The sequence below is a fragment of the Lipophrys pholis genome (genome assembly GCF_963383615.2).
Source record: "Lipophrys pholis genome assembly, chromosome: 12".
NCBI classification, from domain to species: Eukaryota; Metazoa; Chordata; class Actinopteri; order Blenniiformes; family Blenniidae; genus Lipophrys; species Lipophrys pholis.
The window spans coordinates 28,741,804-28,759,241 of record NC_137641.1 but is presented as its reverse complement, the minus strand read 5'-3'; the positions used below and the strand labels follow the sequence as shown (position 1 = coordinate 28,759,241).

Here is a 17,438-nt window from a genome sequence, read left to right as displayed (position 1 = left end):
TCAACAACTTCTCAAACACTTTCATCTCGTGAACTGTCAAAAGTTTTCTCTATCCAGAGGATTTCTGCATTAGTGTGTGACGTCCTCACCTGAGCTCGGCCATCTTGGCTTCGGGAAGCGGCGGCTTGGGAGGGGCGACGTCCTCGTCTGGGACCTCGGGAGCAGGTTCTGCAGGAGCAGCTGGTGGAGGCGTCTTGTTCGAGACCTCCTGCTCCCGATCTATCGAGGGCACCTCCGAAGACGCGTTGCTGCACAGACGGGGGTGGGGGGAAAAAAAGGCGGTTGAGTGAATGAGCTGCTTTGCATGTGTGAATCGTCTGCATGCTTTGTACTCACCTCTCCGTTGTGGTTGCAGGTGGCGTGGGCTTGTTAGGGGTGGTGGGTGACGGCTGCTCTTGCTTCTCTATGGTCAACTTCACCAATTCCTGTTCAGACAGAAAAAAAAAAAGCTTTCATCTGATTTTTCAATTTAGAGATCCACAACAAGTCACCTTACCATGTTTTCATGATTAACTAGAGATGCTGAGTTTCTCTCAAACATGACATCATTGCACACTTCAATAGCAACCAGACTGTCAAGTTGACTTCTGGCCTGCTGTCCCCACGTATGAGATAATGTTCAATAAATTCAGTCAAATACAATCTGTCAACATTATATGTTTTATCTGGAATGTTTCCTGCTTTTCTATGCCCCATGTGTGGGAACTTCCTGTCCGACTCGATCTCTTCGCGGCTTCCGTCAACATTAGACTGGAGCGAAGCACCGAGCTACTTTGAGTGGGGTGAGCTGCACATTGGCTCCAGCAGAAGTCGCATCTTTTAGCAGGCCTTTCCGTGAGCATCGCAGGGGGAGGGAAAACTGTTGTTCACCAGCCTCAATGTGATCAGCATAAGCTGAGCGCATGTATTGTAGTTACATCCCTTACAAAATTATTTCGACACTTAACAAACTTTGGAAAAAAACAAACAACCCCCCCCAAAAAAAACTCTTCATTGTATTGTCTACTTAAGACAAAACACAAGACAGATTGGCAAAATGACAAGTTCCTTTTGCTAATTGATGCCTCAAAATAAAATGGCATTTTAACTATGTTCCGATTTTATAAAACATAATAGATACTTTAATCATTAATGATGTGTTATTGCACCCACTCACAACCTGTGCCCGGCGTCTGCAGCTCTTCAGCCTCTCTGGCGTTTTTTTCCATAAGTTAAATTGAAGTAAGCAATTGTTTTAATTCCTTTTTTTTTTGTTTTCCATTCTTTAGACTTTCCTCACAGATTGAGGTAAAGAATGTGAAGTATTTTGTCACCTAATCTAATCGTCACATGTGACAATGTCACCTGTCTGATGTCTTTCATGATAAATCAATAATGTTGAGTTTATGACCTCCAGCACTCAGTAAGTGGAAGCGTCTCAGAGGAAAATGTGGAGTTTAATTTAACGTGAAAAGACTGACAACATTTTTCATGGTTGCCTCTTTTATGGCTTTTAGGCTGCAGGATATATTCATTTAAAATAATAACTACTGCTTTGTTTGTTGTTTGCTTCCTACAGACAAATGTAGACAACTGTATACTAATGTGGGAATATATCTCAAATGAGGGCTAAACTTGCCAGCGTATCCTTTTTTAGGGCTATTGAGCTTTTTGCCATTGTTTTTAAAAGGCTGCTTTGTACAAGCAAAACTTTTCTGAAAGGAAAACACAAAAACAATGTGTTTTTCACTTGAAATGTTGTCATGTGAATGGGGTTTACCGTGGTGGTAAAAACTGGTCATCGTCATCCTAATCAGGGTGGAAAACGTTATACTGCAGTCTCTCTGATTAAAGATTGTAACTGTGGTCACACACAACAGAAAGACGGTCCCAACGCCACATTTCCTTGATGATTGGAGGGCGTACCTTTACTCCATCCAGCACTGCTTTGATTACAGTGGTGACGGACGCCACGTTCTCCTTGTCCTCCAAGTCGATGCCGTCCAGCATCACCTGGTCTGCCCAACGAATGAGGTTTGCCAGACTCTGGTACACGCGGCTGTGGCACGAAGACAGCGCCGAACTGTTGGGAGCGGGAGGTGGGTAAGGGTGGAGTAAAGAACGAAGGAGAGAAATTTAAGAAGGGGCAGGAAAAAATTTGAGTGATGTGTGGAGTCGAAAAAAATAGCAAAATAAAAATGGAGATGAGAGAAGAAACCAGAGGTGCAGAAGGAGGATGATTGAAGATAACAGTGGGGTGTGAAGACTAAAAGAACCAGACAAGCAAATGTTAGACAGGAAGTGTGAAATATCACAGACATATGTACACATGACTCATTTCCTTCCATGCATTTCATCTGTGGAACTATATTTCTCGGATTGGCATTCCTTGAGGGACTGCAGAAATGTCTGACAACAAGCCTGGAAGCTGGAATAAGCTGGATAGTGCTGCTGCTGACAGAGGAATGTATAACCACACGGGGGGGAGCGGAGTGGGGTTTTTTTCTCTCTCCTGCAAACCATGCAGCTAGACCTAACACTAAGGTGTGGCAAAGGCCTGTACCAACATGCTGCAGCTGATTCACAGTGCTGGAATATCCTTCCACTGCCTCTGCACAGCTTAGCCCTGAACTGAGTAGGGGACAACTGAAGCTGGAAGGCTTGACGAAGGCATTTGATGTATGGGTGGCTTTGAGCTATAGGTTACAGTGGACATGGGTAGAAATAGTGCGGATTGCACAAAGTGGGCAGCTTTGATTGCTCAGTCACTTGAACTTGTAGGGACTGATCCACTAATCTTCCGGCAAATAAATCAAAGCTAACTGCAGTGTGTAGGCGTCACACCCACTGGTGACCCAGTTATTGGGCGAATATTGATTCAAATCACAGCAAACAATCAGAGAAGTTTCTTCAGCCAATGAGGAAAGAGTTTTACCTGTAAAAGCAACAACAATATTGACGCAATGAATTTGTTATGCAATAGTTACATAGCCTATTGGCCCAAAAAACGTCTGGGCTGAAGTTGGGTGATAAGTCGAGTACGGCAATGTTTACCTTGCTGCATGTACCCTGAGGTAAAAACAGAACGTTCTGCAATAGACCGTGTAAAACATTGCACAAAGTGTCACAACCTGTACAATAAAAGAAACAGCAGAGACTCCACAGGTTACTTGAATAGAGAAGGGGTAAGTAATTATTGAGTAGAGGTCGAAAATAGGTTCGATTTCAAAAGGTTAGAGCAAAATGCTCCAATTTTCATCTGCTGGGATTTGACATGGCAACATTACAGCAACAATCCATCAACTGCTTCTAGACACGACGCCGCAAGATACAAAATCTGTCACCTCCGACCTCCGTAGTTTCACCTCTTACTGATGGATGGGGGGAAGAAACACAAAGACCCAGAGAGGAGTTTTAACATGTTCCAGTAATCTGAACACAGCTTAGGTTACTCCGACAAAAATACTTCATTTATGCCACAGAGGAAGTAAAACAAGCTGACACATAACATCAGGTGACACGTCTCAGAGAGTGAATTTATCTCAGTGCCTGAAAGCCAAAAAAACTGATAATGTGACACGTCAACAAAGTGCAAAACATGAATGGAATTCGTAACATTTCCTGTATCGAGTCCAGGAAGGTGGTGTCATTTGTCCCACCGTGTTTTCGATGCGAGTGCTGGTCCCAACATGTAACTACCAACACCAGTAAGTAAAGAGGAATTTGCACTTTGTTACAGTTTTTCCGGTGTCTGAGTGTTTTGCTTTTTATCCCCCCCCTTTCTATTGTTAAATTTGCTTAAATTTTACTCCATACAAATTAACACAAATATTTCTACTTTCTCCTCCTGACGTTCCTCAAACTAGCGCAAACCTTGTTTTGACCTCTTTGAAGTTCCTCTTGTAAGTTTTTCAATGGAAATATTACGGTTTCATATGAAGTCCAGTCAGGTCCATAGCCAGCTTGATAAAATTATTTCGTTTCTGACTCGAAAACTATGATACAAGTTGAATCATGTGTCACTGCAAATTTTTCAGCTGGTGTATCCATACTGACAAACAAAGTCTGACAATAACAACATTTATAATGTGAGCGAGGTGCATGTGTATACATGTGTAGGCACACAAAATGCTTTACAAAAGGACACAAGAAAGTCAAGAATTCATTTCTATTTTTGTACTTCAAAACCACCCCACTAAGTTCAATCAGTACTTTTAACAGTCTTTTTATTTACCTCTAAGTGAAGGTCGCTCTACTTCTACTTAAGTAGAGAATGTGAGCACCAGCTCTGCTATTAACAGCCTCAGGGCACATGAGCAAGAACCTATTGACAAATAGTACCTTGTGAACTTTCACATCAACAGCGGCAACTAACAAACCTGGTTTATCGTAATGACATGTTAAGATTAATTTTCGTAAGTCGATGTACATGTAAAAAACAATATTAAAAAAAATGGAATCACCTAGACTTTAACCAATTAAATTTGTCCTTTACTGATTTATAAGTGTTTGAGAAGAACTCGTGACTCACCTGTGCTGTATCCGTGCCTCCACATGGACCAGAGGTAGGATAGCTTCCAGCACCTTACTGGCAGAGCCCGGGAGCATCTCCAACACCTTCTTTTCAACAACCATTTTGTCCACGATTGTCTTGAAGTATCGCAGGGCACTGACCACCTCCTTCTCGTGCTCTTCCAGCCGACTCACCTTCTGGAAAACACACACACAAACACACCATGTTACAAATTATCTGCTTTTTTAACCCAAATCAGTCCAGTTATTTGCTTTGTTTATTCCTCATTCCATTTACTTTGTCACAGGGGTGATTATGCAAACTCCACACAGAAAAGCCCTCAAGCCCAAACTTAAATCAGGGATATTATTCTTAACTCGTAACCCTGCAGCTCCAACATACAGGCAATGGCATTGAAAATTTAGGATTACAGTGCTCCTGGATTACTGGATGACTCCCAAGATACAGTATACTGTAAATCGTGGATGGACAATTAATTTTCATATAGTCACATTAATAAAAAATAAATAAAAACAAATTATTGTGCAAGGCCAAGCTACAGGTTACATGGTTCTGACAAGCTCATGTTTACATTTAGAATCAGTCAAAAGCTTGAATTGAAATTCGAATCCATAAAAACTGAAATTTGTCATGCTCAAACTAAGCAAATGTCCTTATCTTTTAGTTTAAGAAAGGCTTAAGTCTTGCGTACTTAGTGAGGATTTCCTTTCCCCAGGAGGCGGTGGGGGGTCCCCCGGTTCATGATGGGGACAAGCAGTGGCTATCACTTTCCCCTCCTAAATCTCACGCTGGGTCATGACTTGATGTTCCAGTTACAAGCTTGATCCTCTGACCTCAAGGCTGAGGGCAGCAATGCAACTATTTGATGTCTGTGTCAGGTGAAATACACTGCATTCAACATCCCCCCCCCCCTTCCCCTAAACTAGAACCTGACTGACCTTCATGTGGGTTGATGATTGTCAGTTCTGCTAGCCGACAGTGAAGATGGGCAAAGGTGCAACAACCAATGGCAGCAAAGCAGCTGTACCGCATGCATTGTGGAGTTTCACTGACCTCGCCTGGGCCAGTCAGCGATAGCCAAGACACCAAAAAGTGTCCCACAAGTCAAATAAATAGGCTTTCATTGAGCTCTTCAATGTATTTATGCGTTTATTGTACGTAGTTATCATTTCCTAATATTGAGTAGTAGGAGAAACTTGATTCTTTGCATAAACCCGACTGTTTCTATGATTTGCTCACAGTTCCAAAGCACTTTGGCTTGGAGCGATCTTAGTACTCCTGCGAAGCGCTCTTTCCGCTTCTCCAGTCTGCCCCAGCGGGGCTGCTGGGGGAGTATACTCATTACACCAAAACCCTTAAGAGGCAGCGGAGGAGTTCATTCAGGAAGTGGCCCAGTCTCATTCATGTCTTTATAGGTTTAGACACCTGCTGTAGCGCAGCCAGCCAGCCCAGCGACTGGGAGGCTGTGGGAACCAGCAGGGGAAATTTGCACGCACACACACAGACACAATGGAGTGAGGGAGCACAAAGCATCAGACAGGAAAACAATAGTCTCACCGATAGGCAAACAAACACAAGGAGTAGGTGGGAAAGAGATTTCACATGCACACACATTTTCAGTCACGTGGCCGCAAACACACCTTGTTGGTAGGTTTCTCAGTGTTCTTGGCTGCCGGCTCGGGCTGCAGCTGCTTGCCCTTCTTGGATGGAGTCCTCTTGATCTTGGGAGAATGGAACTTGTCCTTCAGTATCATGGTGAAGGTGGACAGATGGGACCGTTGCGAGTCTGTGGACGGAAGGAAAACAGAGGAGATGGGGTGGTCAGTCGAGGAGGAAGGAATCACAGGAAGGGGGCACCAAAAATTAGATGTGAACAGATGGCACAAGATCGTTATAGTGCTGATATTACTTTCACAGCATCTGACTCTGCTGAAATTAAACCCAAATGAAGAGCTGAAGATTGAAACATATCAACTTCTTATTTAATTCGAATAAAAAGGTGTAATGATTAAGACTCTTCTGAATCTTTGCATTTTCCTTTTTTGCTTCTAAACGTCAGGAACTGCTGCCTTTGCTTGTCTTCATGAACTGAGAACAGTCTAGATCAGGGGTGTCAAACATTCTGTTTGTAGCCAACTACCTCGTTGCTATCAAATTAGCTTCAAAATCCTGCTGTCAAGGTGACTTTGTAAAAACATGGTTAATGCAACAGCTTTCTGGTGATTTCACTGTATGTTGCACTAGAAGGTTTCATTAAAATCGGCTTTATGTTGTGATTGTATAATTTTCTGCAGTAATTGTTTGGTCTTGCGGAAGCATAGACACTTGGTACAAACATGTTGAAGCAGAAGTACTCGCCTATGGACTAAATTATATGGCATAAAGTACACTGGCGAAGTTTGCGCTAATGCAACTGTGAGCTTGAAATATTACCCGTTTGTAGCATTCGCAACAAGGCTAAGACATCAGCCCCATATAAATGTGCGGATAAACAAGAAACACTTCAAACACACATTAGTGCGGACAAACACACCTCATTTACACACACAAGGAAATACTAATGTTTGTTGCGGCGAGCTTTCATGTTTAATACTTGGTACAATATCAAAATACGCAATTCGTCATGTGGATGGGTCGCACAGTGTTGTAGTGATTAGCAATGTCGCCTCATAACAACAATCCCTCCTACATTTCAGGAGGAGGCACTTGGGGCAAACTGGCAACTCCAAATAACACATCTAAAGGTCACACATCACGAGTAATTGAAGGTATATTTGTATATAGGGTTTGGGTGTGAACAGGCCTATTGAGAACAGGAGCACTGTCTGAATATACACACACAAGATGAGATCTTGTGTGTGTATATATATAAGTCTATATTAGATAACATTCTTACTGTTATATTTACATATATAATATTAACTATTCCTAATACAGAAAAATAATTATTAAATATTGGAGAAGGATTAGGTTTTAGTATGTTTACTTCTTCCTACTCCTTTTCAGGCATGTTAATCAGATACACAAAGTATGTATGTTGATAGACGATGTTGATTGCACAAAATGTTTGAATGTCACATGCCTGAAATGAATGAGTAAAAAATACGTTTTTGTGCATGGCCAACGGTATCCTACCATTTCTCAGTTATCTGGGATCTGCTCCAGTGCTCTGTGACTCAGAGGAATAAAGTGGTATAGAAGATGGATGGATCATGTAGCTGTACAAATGCTGTCATGTTCAGTGGCATTAGCTTCTTTGAAGGCTCTAAAACGTTCCACTTTCATGCTGAGAAAATAACACTTTTCGATATACTTCTTTCCACTTAGAAGTGGCACATTGGCAACTTCCTAGATAGTCATGAACCCACAATTATTACGTACATGCATTTTTGAGAAAATGTCATGCCCGTCTTATTTGCAATAACTTTTCAAATATCTGCAGTTTAATCATTCTGGTTGCAACCTAATTCTCAAGGACAGGCTCATCTAGATGCCCAACATGTGCACAGATATACACATGTGACAGAGCAGATGAAATGTGGTTAAAATAAAACACTCTGGCGAGTGCTGAAATTTGCTTCATGGCACAATATTGCGAGCAGCTTCATAATCGCAGTGTGTTCACTGTGGTGAGTGCTGGTTGAATCCAGAAAGAGGAGAGAGCCCCCTACTCTGTTAATCCCTCGATAATTGACTGCTCGCGCATGGCGTTCCTTCACGTCTTTGTCCCTCTTTCACTATCTCCACACCAAGCTGAATCAGTAGATAATGCCTAATAACAGCAGTGGGAGAAGGCAGGAAATGTGGGTTTTTGTCAGTGACAAAATTGCGCCTCTATCTGCTGTAATCTCCCCTCTGCTCGATGACAGCGGGATCTGGCATTCCATGGGCATCGACGTAAAAAAAAGAAAGAAAAAGAAAGAAATAGAGAAAGAAAGAAAAGGATTCCAAATGGTAATCAAGAGCAGGAAAACAACACAAACCAGACTTCCAGCAGGGCTGCGCTTTCATCTGTTCCATCGATCAACATGCCACGCACATACCCACCCTACTGTTCACTCTACCCACCCTTAATCCTCATCATCCCTCACTCCCTGCAAAAGCCAAAGTTCACTGAGGCAGCCAAGGAAGACTCTGTGTGTCTCATTAAAAATGTTGATGAGAACGCAGCCACAGTTAAGTTCACTCCCATTAGGAAGCTGCGAGTTGAGGTATGCGTGACCCTTCTGGCTCGTGTTTTACGCCGCATTTTTGTGGAGAATCTTATCAGTGTTGTGTAAAAATAAACCGACACAGGCCGTTCCGTGAGCACTACTGAATCAAGTCCTTTAGCTGATTCAATAAACTAAAGCGTTGCTGGAAACGTGTCTCACGGCAGTTCACCACCTATAATCTGTATCTGACCTAGTTCTTAACACCCAAATAGGTCAAATCAATTGTACATACGTGACATTGGGCCACATTCGGTACACTGTGAACTTAAAATCATTAGCTGACACAGTGTGAGGAGGGTACACTAATTAGAATATTCTCTACTTTATCACTCTAAATGGACTTTGGCAAATACCTATCAAATAAGTAATGCACAGCTTGAGCAGTCTGAAGGTGCTTTATGTGATTCATCCTCACATTTAGCCCTTTGCTCATGCACTGAAATATCAACAGCTGCCATACAAGGTGCTTGTGCACCATTAAGAGCAACTTGGGGTTCAGCATCCTGCTGAAGTGGGGGATCAAACTGCCAACAATAGGATTGGAGGATGGCTCACTTCACCAACCAAGCAACAGCCCCAAATTTCTATTTTAGAAATGTGTGTTTTCTACGATTGTAAATTGTGCTCAAGTAAAGCCAGTGGAACAACACCATGTGACAGAGACAGTCACCTCCTCATGGTGTGTTGTGCTTCTTCATTTCACAATGTCTCTGACTGCTAAAACACAGTGGAGTTGAGAAATAAAAGCCGGTGTGGGCAGCCAGGCAGAGGAAGGTGCTCGAGTTTATCTGAGGGGGAGCAGTGACTCTGCACACTGAAGACCCTGGCAGAAATGGACAACCTTCTCCTCTCGAGAGCTGCCTCGATCGATATGCTGTAGCTCAGCCACAGGGGACGCTGTGCTTCTTCAGTTCATCCGATTGGAGCCTGAATAACATGGCTAAGGCTGAAAGTGTGTTTTTATGCCTTCCTATCCTGAGGCTGTGCATACCTGTGCTGGCCAGTTTCGCCTCAAGCCAGGATGGGAGCCTGGCAAAGTCGCACAGAGCATCCGTATGCTTTTGATTGCACAGCAGCCTCGTGGCATGAATTTTGGCTCAGATAATCTCGGATATCAGTTTGACCCGGTTGCCCGTTTTATTCTTGGCACAAGTGCAGAGACTGTAGCTGACATCACAATATGCTGAACCCTCTCAACTCAATCCCAGATTGAACAGGCCCAGAAGGACTATGCGCGTTTTTACAGCTGCGACTTGGCGGCCAATCCCGCAACACTGACCTGAGTGCAGTGAGTCACCGCCACGCATGATCGATACAGACGGTTCCTCATCGCAGTCCCTGCAGCTCAGCTGTTTTTTTGGTTTGGGTTTTTTTTTTTCACAAGTGCGGGACTGGTTCCCGCTATCCACTGCACAATTCTCACTTCTCCACCACCTCTTAGAAATTCTCACTTCTGAGAACAGAGCCAACCCCCTGTAAGAAAACCAGACTTCCACTTCAGTGGAAGTCTGGCCACAGAAAAAGAATGACATCACTAACCCGAAAGAAATGAACAAGTGTGAAAGAAAAAGTCAGCAATGAAGAGGAGGAAACCAAGAGAGAGAAAGAGAGAGAGAATACAGTGAAGTGCTCTGTTATAGTCATGCAGGCCTTCTCGGTGTCCACCCTCCTCCAGCCATCCCTCCTGCTCCCCGGCTTCCTGCCTGCTGCTGCTAAGAGTTATGAGCTGGTGATGTCATTGGTTGTAATGTCTCTCGCACTGAATCTGACTAGTCATGGACAGAGCAGAGAGAGAAAGAGAAAAACCTCACACTGAAAATATTTTTCCCCCTAATGTTTTTCAGCTGTCTGGGCCACAACACACACTTAATATTGGTGCGCCTCAGAGAACTCTAGCGCACTGGTACACCTGTGACAACATTTGTACTTTTCATGAGGAGTACTCACAGCCATGTTTTTTTTATAACTTTTCAAAGCGGCTGCAGAAGCAGGAAGAAGTGAACAGAAGATTTGACATTTAATTTGAGGCTCAGGAAAAACTGAGCAGAGGAGTGTGGCCAACAAGCAGCAAAGTGTGGCTAGACTTCCATAAAAGGTTAGGTTTATCTTCATAAGCTGCATTATGCTGTAAACGCACCAGCATTTACAGAACAATGTGACGAGTTCACACTTGTTACAGCATTTCTGAGCCATAGTCTGATGGTCAGAGGTGGGAAATGATGAAGTACTAATAATGAAGCATGAATAACTGAAAAACATTTGGACTTTTTGATAATGCTTTATGTTTAGCCCAGACTTAAGTCACATTTTTGGAGAAAATGTAAACTTTTGGGGGGGTTGAATGCAGCACGGTGACAAATTAACTGAAACACCTTTCAAAAAGTGTTAACACCATTGTCTGTGGGCGGTTCTGTGTTTATAGTTAACAGGCATTCACTCTGGGTTTTCCCACAGCACTTATTTGATAGCACTTAGTAATGCGTGCTCCAGGATTTACGGTAGGTGGTGTGGCACCCGAGAATGGTGGCTTTTACACTATACAAGGACCACAAGAGTGCGACTAAAGCCATACAGTGGTGAGCGCCATTGTGTTGATGACATGTTCACCTCTATTTTGCTGAACCATATTTAAACATTTAAACAGTTATGTGTTTTCTGTTGAGACATCTATACATTAGGTATATCTATCCTCTTTAATAAGTGTCTTTTACTTACGTTGGGTATATGTACACCTTTGTCTGCCATAATAACCGTTATATTTATACTTTTTCTTTGTTGTGGCACAGAGAATATGAAATGAAAATGTCTTTATTTTGGCAAAACCAAGCATTTACTACAGAAAATGACTACAACCTCAACATAAAGCCGATGTTAATGATAACCCTCTGGTGCAATAGTACAGTGAAATGTCCCAAAAAACCCTGTCTCCTATAGCTGTTGCATTATGCATGTCTATACAAAATCACCTTGACAGCATGGCTTTTAGGCAAATGCTGATTTACGAACAAAGAAGTAGCTCGCTTTCAAGGCAGCGTCGTCTCTACTACTCTTAAGAAAGTAGTTAAAAAAGAAATAAAAAATGTTTTCTTTGAAATTTCCTTCGTGGTTTGGCGGGCCAGATTGGAGCTTCTTGTGGGCCCGTTTGACACCCCTAATTTAGACTGAAGCAACAAAAACAAATCTGCTGGATATGCAAAAAAGAAAGAATTGTTAAACAGCTAGAATGACATTGTCAAAAGTCAATAGTCAAAGATTTACCAAGTAAACATCTTTTGGAGGCATTTAAATTGCTCAGACACTTGGCTGCTGTGAAAGGCCATGGGGACATTTAAAACAAACACTCCAGCCTGAACGACTCTTGAACAAAGCCTGGGAGAGTTCTCACAACACTGTTGAGTCCCCAGGAGCGTTCCAGCTGCTGGTTTGTCTGAAGGCTTTGTTACTCTACAAGCAAGCAGAAACCCACACACATAGAGGGTGTAAATTTATGGGTGCTCCTGGCAAAAAGGAAAACGCTTAAGTGTTAAATATATGCAATACACCTTGAAATGGATTTTGTGTCGATTTCACATCACATTTGCCAAGTCAAATGTGTATCTTAACAAACCACAAAATTCAATACAGTGGCCTTAAGGCAATGTATAGATTCCCAATTTCCGCTGGTATCCTCTGAGGAATACAACCAGTCTACTGTTTCCCCATCAACGCCACAGAGCTGCTACGGTAGACACATTCATTAACTCGCTATGTTAACAAGATTGTCGATCAGTGTGCAAAATATGTCAAACATAAAGTAAACATAAACATGAATTTACATCAACAGCTCATTCAGCCAGGGTATAAATGTTTTGCTACTGGTAATGCAAAACAGTCAAAATGCAGCTTAATCATGTTCACACAAAGCTCAAATAAATAAATAAAGCTCCTCCATTCCCAAAACAGGCTGTCAGACAAATACACCTGAAGGTCTTTGAAACTCTGCCTTTTAATGTGCTTTTTCTTTATTTATAGCAGTTTCTAGGAGCAGGATTCGACCGATTTCTCTGGGGACACAAACTGCCAACAAATTGGATGTGTGCCTGACAGACTGTGTTCAGTGACGTGAACACTGGTGCGATTTGCTTTAAATGGTGTTTCGTAATTGTATTCCCAACATTAAAAGGTGTCTGGGTAAAAGGGGCAGAAGCACTCACCTATTGCACATTAATTCTCTAACACATCTACAACCATAAAATCACAATAAATCCAAGCGTCCTTAGTCATGAGAGGCTCAAACAACGAAAAGACCAGACAGGAACTGTGCTGTTGTTGAAGAACACAGCTGATGACGGGCAGCATACGCGCCTGTCCAGGTCTGACTGAGGGACTGACTGGATTGATGTGCTTCTCATTCAGTACAGGTGTGATCTGCACAGGACAGCTGGTCAGCCCCCTCGTTGCCTCCTATACCCTCGGAAAGAGATGGGAACAGGGTGGAAAAAGATACGGCGGAGGCTGTGCTTAAGGTTACGCACACAGCTGTCACCTCCTGCTGAACTCCAACAGTGAGGGATCCACAGTGAAAGTGTGTGCAGGAGCTGCGTTTATGGACCTGTTTAGCCCGCTCCCAGACTGAAACAAGAGTCACAAAGGTCACTGTGCCAGCTGTTGAGGAGGGAAAAAGAGGAGGAGCATGGTCTAAAAGCATGTGTGCAAGACATACTGAAAAAATCAGTTTCAAAGCTGCACTGGACTGTAAACAAAGAGAATGAGGATGAGAGACTTTTTTTTTTTGTTCGTTTCATAAACAACATCTGCATGCATGTCGACACATTCTGTGTTCTTATCTACAAAAGGAGGAAATTTGTGTTTGGTAGATTATTCCTTTGTTGTAAACGATGCTTCTTGGCAATGCATCTCACACCATTTTGTAAGGAACGTGCATTTGTGGAATGAGCAGCAGAGCAGATGATGCGTGCTGCACACATGAAAAGTATCTCACTTCCTTCATTATGCAGATGTGGAAACAATTTCCCAAGACCTCATTATGTATTTCATGCACCTTTAGCCAACATTGCCAATGCAACTGTGGGGGAAATAAAACTAAAAGTGTTTACATACAGAGGACTTGATGAATAATACTTGAATACTTGGAACTTGAGATTACTTCAAATAAAAACTACTCATACTTGCAATGATGCAACTCTTTGACTTCCTCTGAGAAAAAAAAGGATGTATTCAACATTATTGAGTGTTCATGATATTTGCGTATATACTTTACATGGCAGAGAAACAGAAAAGGAGTTTCACTGCTTTTAGCACGAGCGCCACCATAATATTTATCTTACTGTATTTTTACACGAGTGCATTAGCGCCTGCGCCCCACAGATTTTCTAGTACCTTCCTGAGGTTGTTACAGTTATATTTAGGGAAGCAGAAGCACAATCAACAGGTTGACTATTGTTATCATTACGTGACTCATGATGTTCTGAGCAACTCGATTGTTCAATGAGTTCATTTGTGGTGTGAAAAGCTGAAGAAAATACGATTTTGGAGTTATTCAGACAGTTAACAAAACAATTTGAAAACTTTTTCTAGTGCAGCACAACACAGTGGAAAATGATACATCATTTTGTAGCCATGGAATCAATTAATAACAAACCAATGCATAAATATATTACTGGGAGTTTTTACTACGACACACTAGGATGGGGATGCAGATTAGTAACTTTTGACATTTTTTTGTTGCGTCGAGAACTGACTGAATTAATCTAGTCTACAAAAAGGATAACACTCAGATTTTAGCACAAAGTATAGTCGAGTATTTGAAATATTGTCCCTAAAATATATTGTTAAGGAGTCTTATTGATGCCTCCAATTCCAGTTTTCAACAAGTATATGAAAGTATATTCAAACTCAACATATCTTATTCATTCATTCTTTGTGCCTATAGCACTTTTCATCGAAAAATAATGTAACACGAAGTGCTTTACATGATAAAAACAAAACCTCCCTGAAACCTATACCGTCAACAATATAAATTGGAGAACTACTCTATTAGAGCAATGCATAACTACAACTGATTCAAGCATTTGGATATAAAGCTGGCCGAACGACTGCATGCTGACCACACTCCAATTTGATATAATCTACCAGGAGACAATGGGATACAAACCAGTCGGACAAGATTACACAGCTCATGATATGCTTCCATCTGAATTTATAGAACACAAAGTTTACTGAAGTTTTTCCTTGACATTGGTCAAGTAGTCTTAATTTCAAATCTCCGTTTAGTCGACTGAGAAATTATTCACCTGTTAATTTGGGCAAACTTGAAATTAGTGCTTCGTAAGCAACGTACATCGAGGCCGTATCTGTCATTGAACATTACAGCAATGTGAAAGAATCAAACTGGCTGCTATACTGTGGAACACATAACGTGGAGGAGCTGTGCCAAACATCCCATCTCCACAGGGAAGACCTGTTGTGAAAGCAAGAGGGGGAAATGCAGGCCTGAGGCATGTGGGATGAACAGCAGCAAGAAATATGGCGAGGAAAGAGAAAAAAACTCAACAGGAAACAGTTAAGTGCTTAGTGAATTATTTATTCTCTCCATTGTAGTGGTTTATTCCTGCTGGCTGTGTTCAGTGTTCAATATGAATCCTCTTTATGTCCTTTGTTATCAATGTGCTGCACTCATGCATCGCTGTAGGATACACCAGGCTCTCCATCTCACAGTGCCGCAGGCCAAGCTGCAATCCAAAGCATAGCAGCGAGGAGAGGAAGCCCTGGTGGAGGATCGAGCCCTGATCCTGGTTAACAGCTGGGTTGAGGAGCAATAGAAAAAGAGGTCCAACTGTGGTCTTTATAGTTTTCAAGCTGTGCTGTTCGAGTGTGTCGTTCATCAATGAGCCACAGGGACACCAAGCGCATCAGGTCCACTTACCGAGTAAGTAAATGAGATACAATGGACGCTAAGTGCTCCACGCACTTCCAATGTATTGTATTTCACTTAACAAATGACTAAATGAGACACAGGAGATGGTTTCCACATGGACTGTACAATCATCAACAGAACGGCAAGTCCAAGTCCGTGATTTCTACAACCAATCACTTCTTGACGACTCCAGAAAATGGCAATAAACATGATTTTTGATGAATTAGACATAAAAAAATAAAGAAATAAAAAGAAAATTGAATTCTAACAGACGTGAAGTTTATTTATATTTGAATAAGTGTAACACTGAAGTGATACACTTGTGGCTCACTTAATTAAACCTAGCAATTATAGAAATTGTGCACACAACATCCCCAAAATGTTTGCAGAATGTTTTTTGTTGTCCAGTGGAGAGTTACACTATTCAGTCCATTTAACTTCTCTGCCACTTTATGAAGCTCAGAGCCACAGAGTCAGGCAGAATAAATCTCGAAGAGGTTATCAGTTCAGAAACACAGAAAAGCCACCAAGCTTGGACTCGAACTGGGGATTTTCTCACTGTGAGGCAAGAGCACTAACCACTACACATCAATGCAATTGGTTATATTTTTCATCCAAGCAGAAATAAGTAAGTTTTTGGATTTGCTGCTCTCTCCTTTCTATGAAATTCATCTCATCCAATATTTTGTAACAATAACTTACTCAAACGTGGCCCTCAGCGTGTCGATGACTAGCAAAGCAGGCCCACCCGTCACAGGTCAATAATCAGGAGCAAATATCAGTGTGGTGATGAAGCTGCTCTGTGTGCCGGGTTGCATGGAAACAGATGGCCTGGTCAACTGTGGCTAACAGAGCGCACAAACCAAGGCGATCTATAATGCAAATCTATTTGAACAAAACAGCCAATCGGATCCATAGCAGCTCAGCGAGATTGCATTTGGTCATCTGTGTTCAGTCTGTGTGCAATGTGAAGATGAGAGAGAGTGAACAGTAACACAGGAAGGAGGGGAAAGAAAAAAACAACAACCACCCAACCCAAAACATAGCTTCAGAGGGTTTGAGCCATCTTCACACGAGTCTAAGCAAACAACACAGTGGAGCGATGACTGAAAACACGTCTATAAAGGGAAACTCCTGTTCTGTGAAAAGAGACATCATTCCCCGAGTGAGTCATGAGATAACTCTGAGCTAAACAGAATATTAACCAGCAACCACACAAGCTAACCTTCTTTCTTTTCGGTCACATTGGACATATGTGTTTGGCTTAGAAAGCTTGAAAGAAAGACTTTTGAGTGCTTTTCAGCTAGAAAGTATGACCGACTCCCATCCCAACTTCTGAACAACTATTCCAACAGGAATGCTGTGCAACAATAATATTGTGTAATAAATCTCTAGGTGAAGCAAAACAGGAATTATCAGCAACAATAAAATATGTTGTATTAAGACATAACGAGCAGCAAGCAGAGACACAATAGCATTTAATCCGGTCTAATCGTTTGGTGACACACCTGAATTCTTGAGTCTGTCGGTTTGTCTGGTATCGTGTTAATTAAAATATTAACAGTGGATTCAAGTAGTGGGCACCCCTAGGAGGTGCTAGAATGCTTCATGGAGCATGCAGCCACAGGAATAATCTGGGGGGTTAAGGGGAGGCTATCCCCGGCATGAGATTTTCTTTGAGTTTAGAGAAAAATCATAATGGGAATAAATGAAGGGAAGGCAACCCATGAACAGAAAACTATCAGTGTAACAGTTGCAGATTATAAACTGGATAAAGATTTACAAGATCATTGAT

At 42.0% G+C, this 17,438-nt stretch overlaps 1 protein-coding gene across 4 annotated transcripts in view; it reads right to left on the bottom strand.

The window, feature by feature from the left end:
- Positions 1 to 17,438, bottom strand: part of rapgef1b (Rap guanine nucleotide exchange factor (GEF) 1b) — a gene marked incomplete at its 5' end in the record, with an annotated part of 56,259 nt that overhangs the window by 21,679 nt on the left and 17,142 nt on the right. For all 4 annotated transcript variants that reach the window (XM_080476649.1, XM_080476651.1, XM_080476648.1 and 1 more), the window contains 5 exons: positions 90 to 248; positions 337 to 425; positions 1,906 to 2,062; positions 4,511 to 4,689; positions 6,154 to 6,299. In XM_080476649.1, the coding sequence (XP_080332775.1) occupies positions 90 to 248; positions 337 to 425; positions 1,906 to 2,062; positions 4,511 to 4,689; positions 6,154 to 6,299 (730 nt within the window). The remainder of the gene's footprint in view (positions 1 to 89; positions 249 to 336; positions 426 to 1,905; positions 2,063 to 4,510; positions 4,690 to 6,153; positions 6,300 to 17,438) is intronic.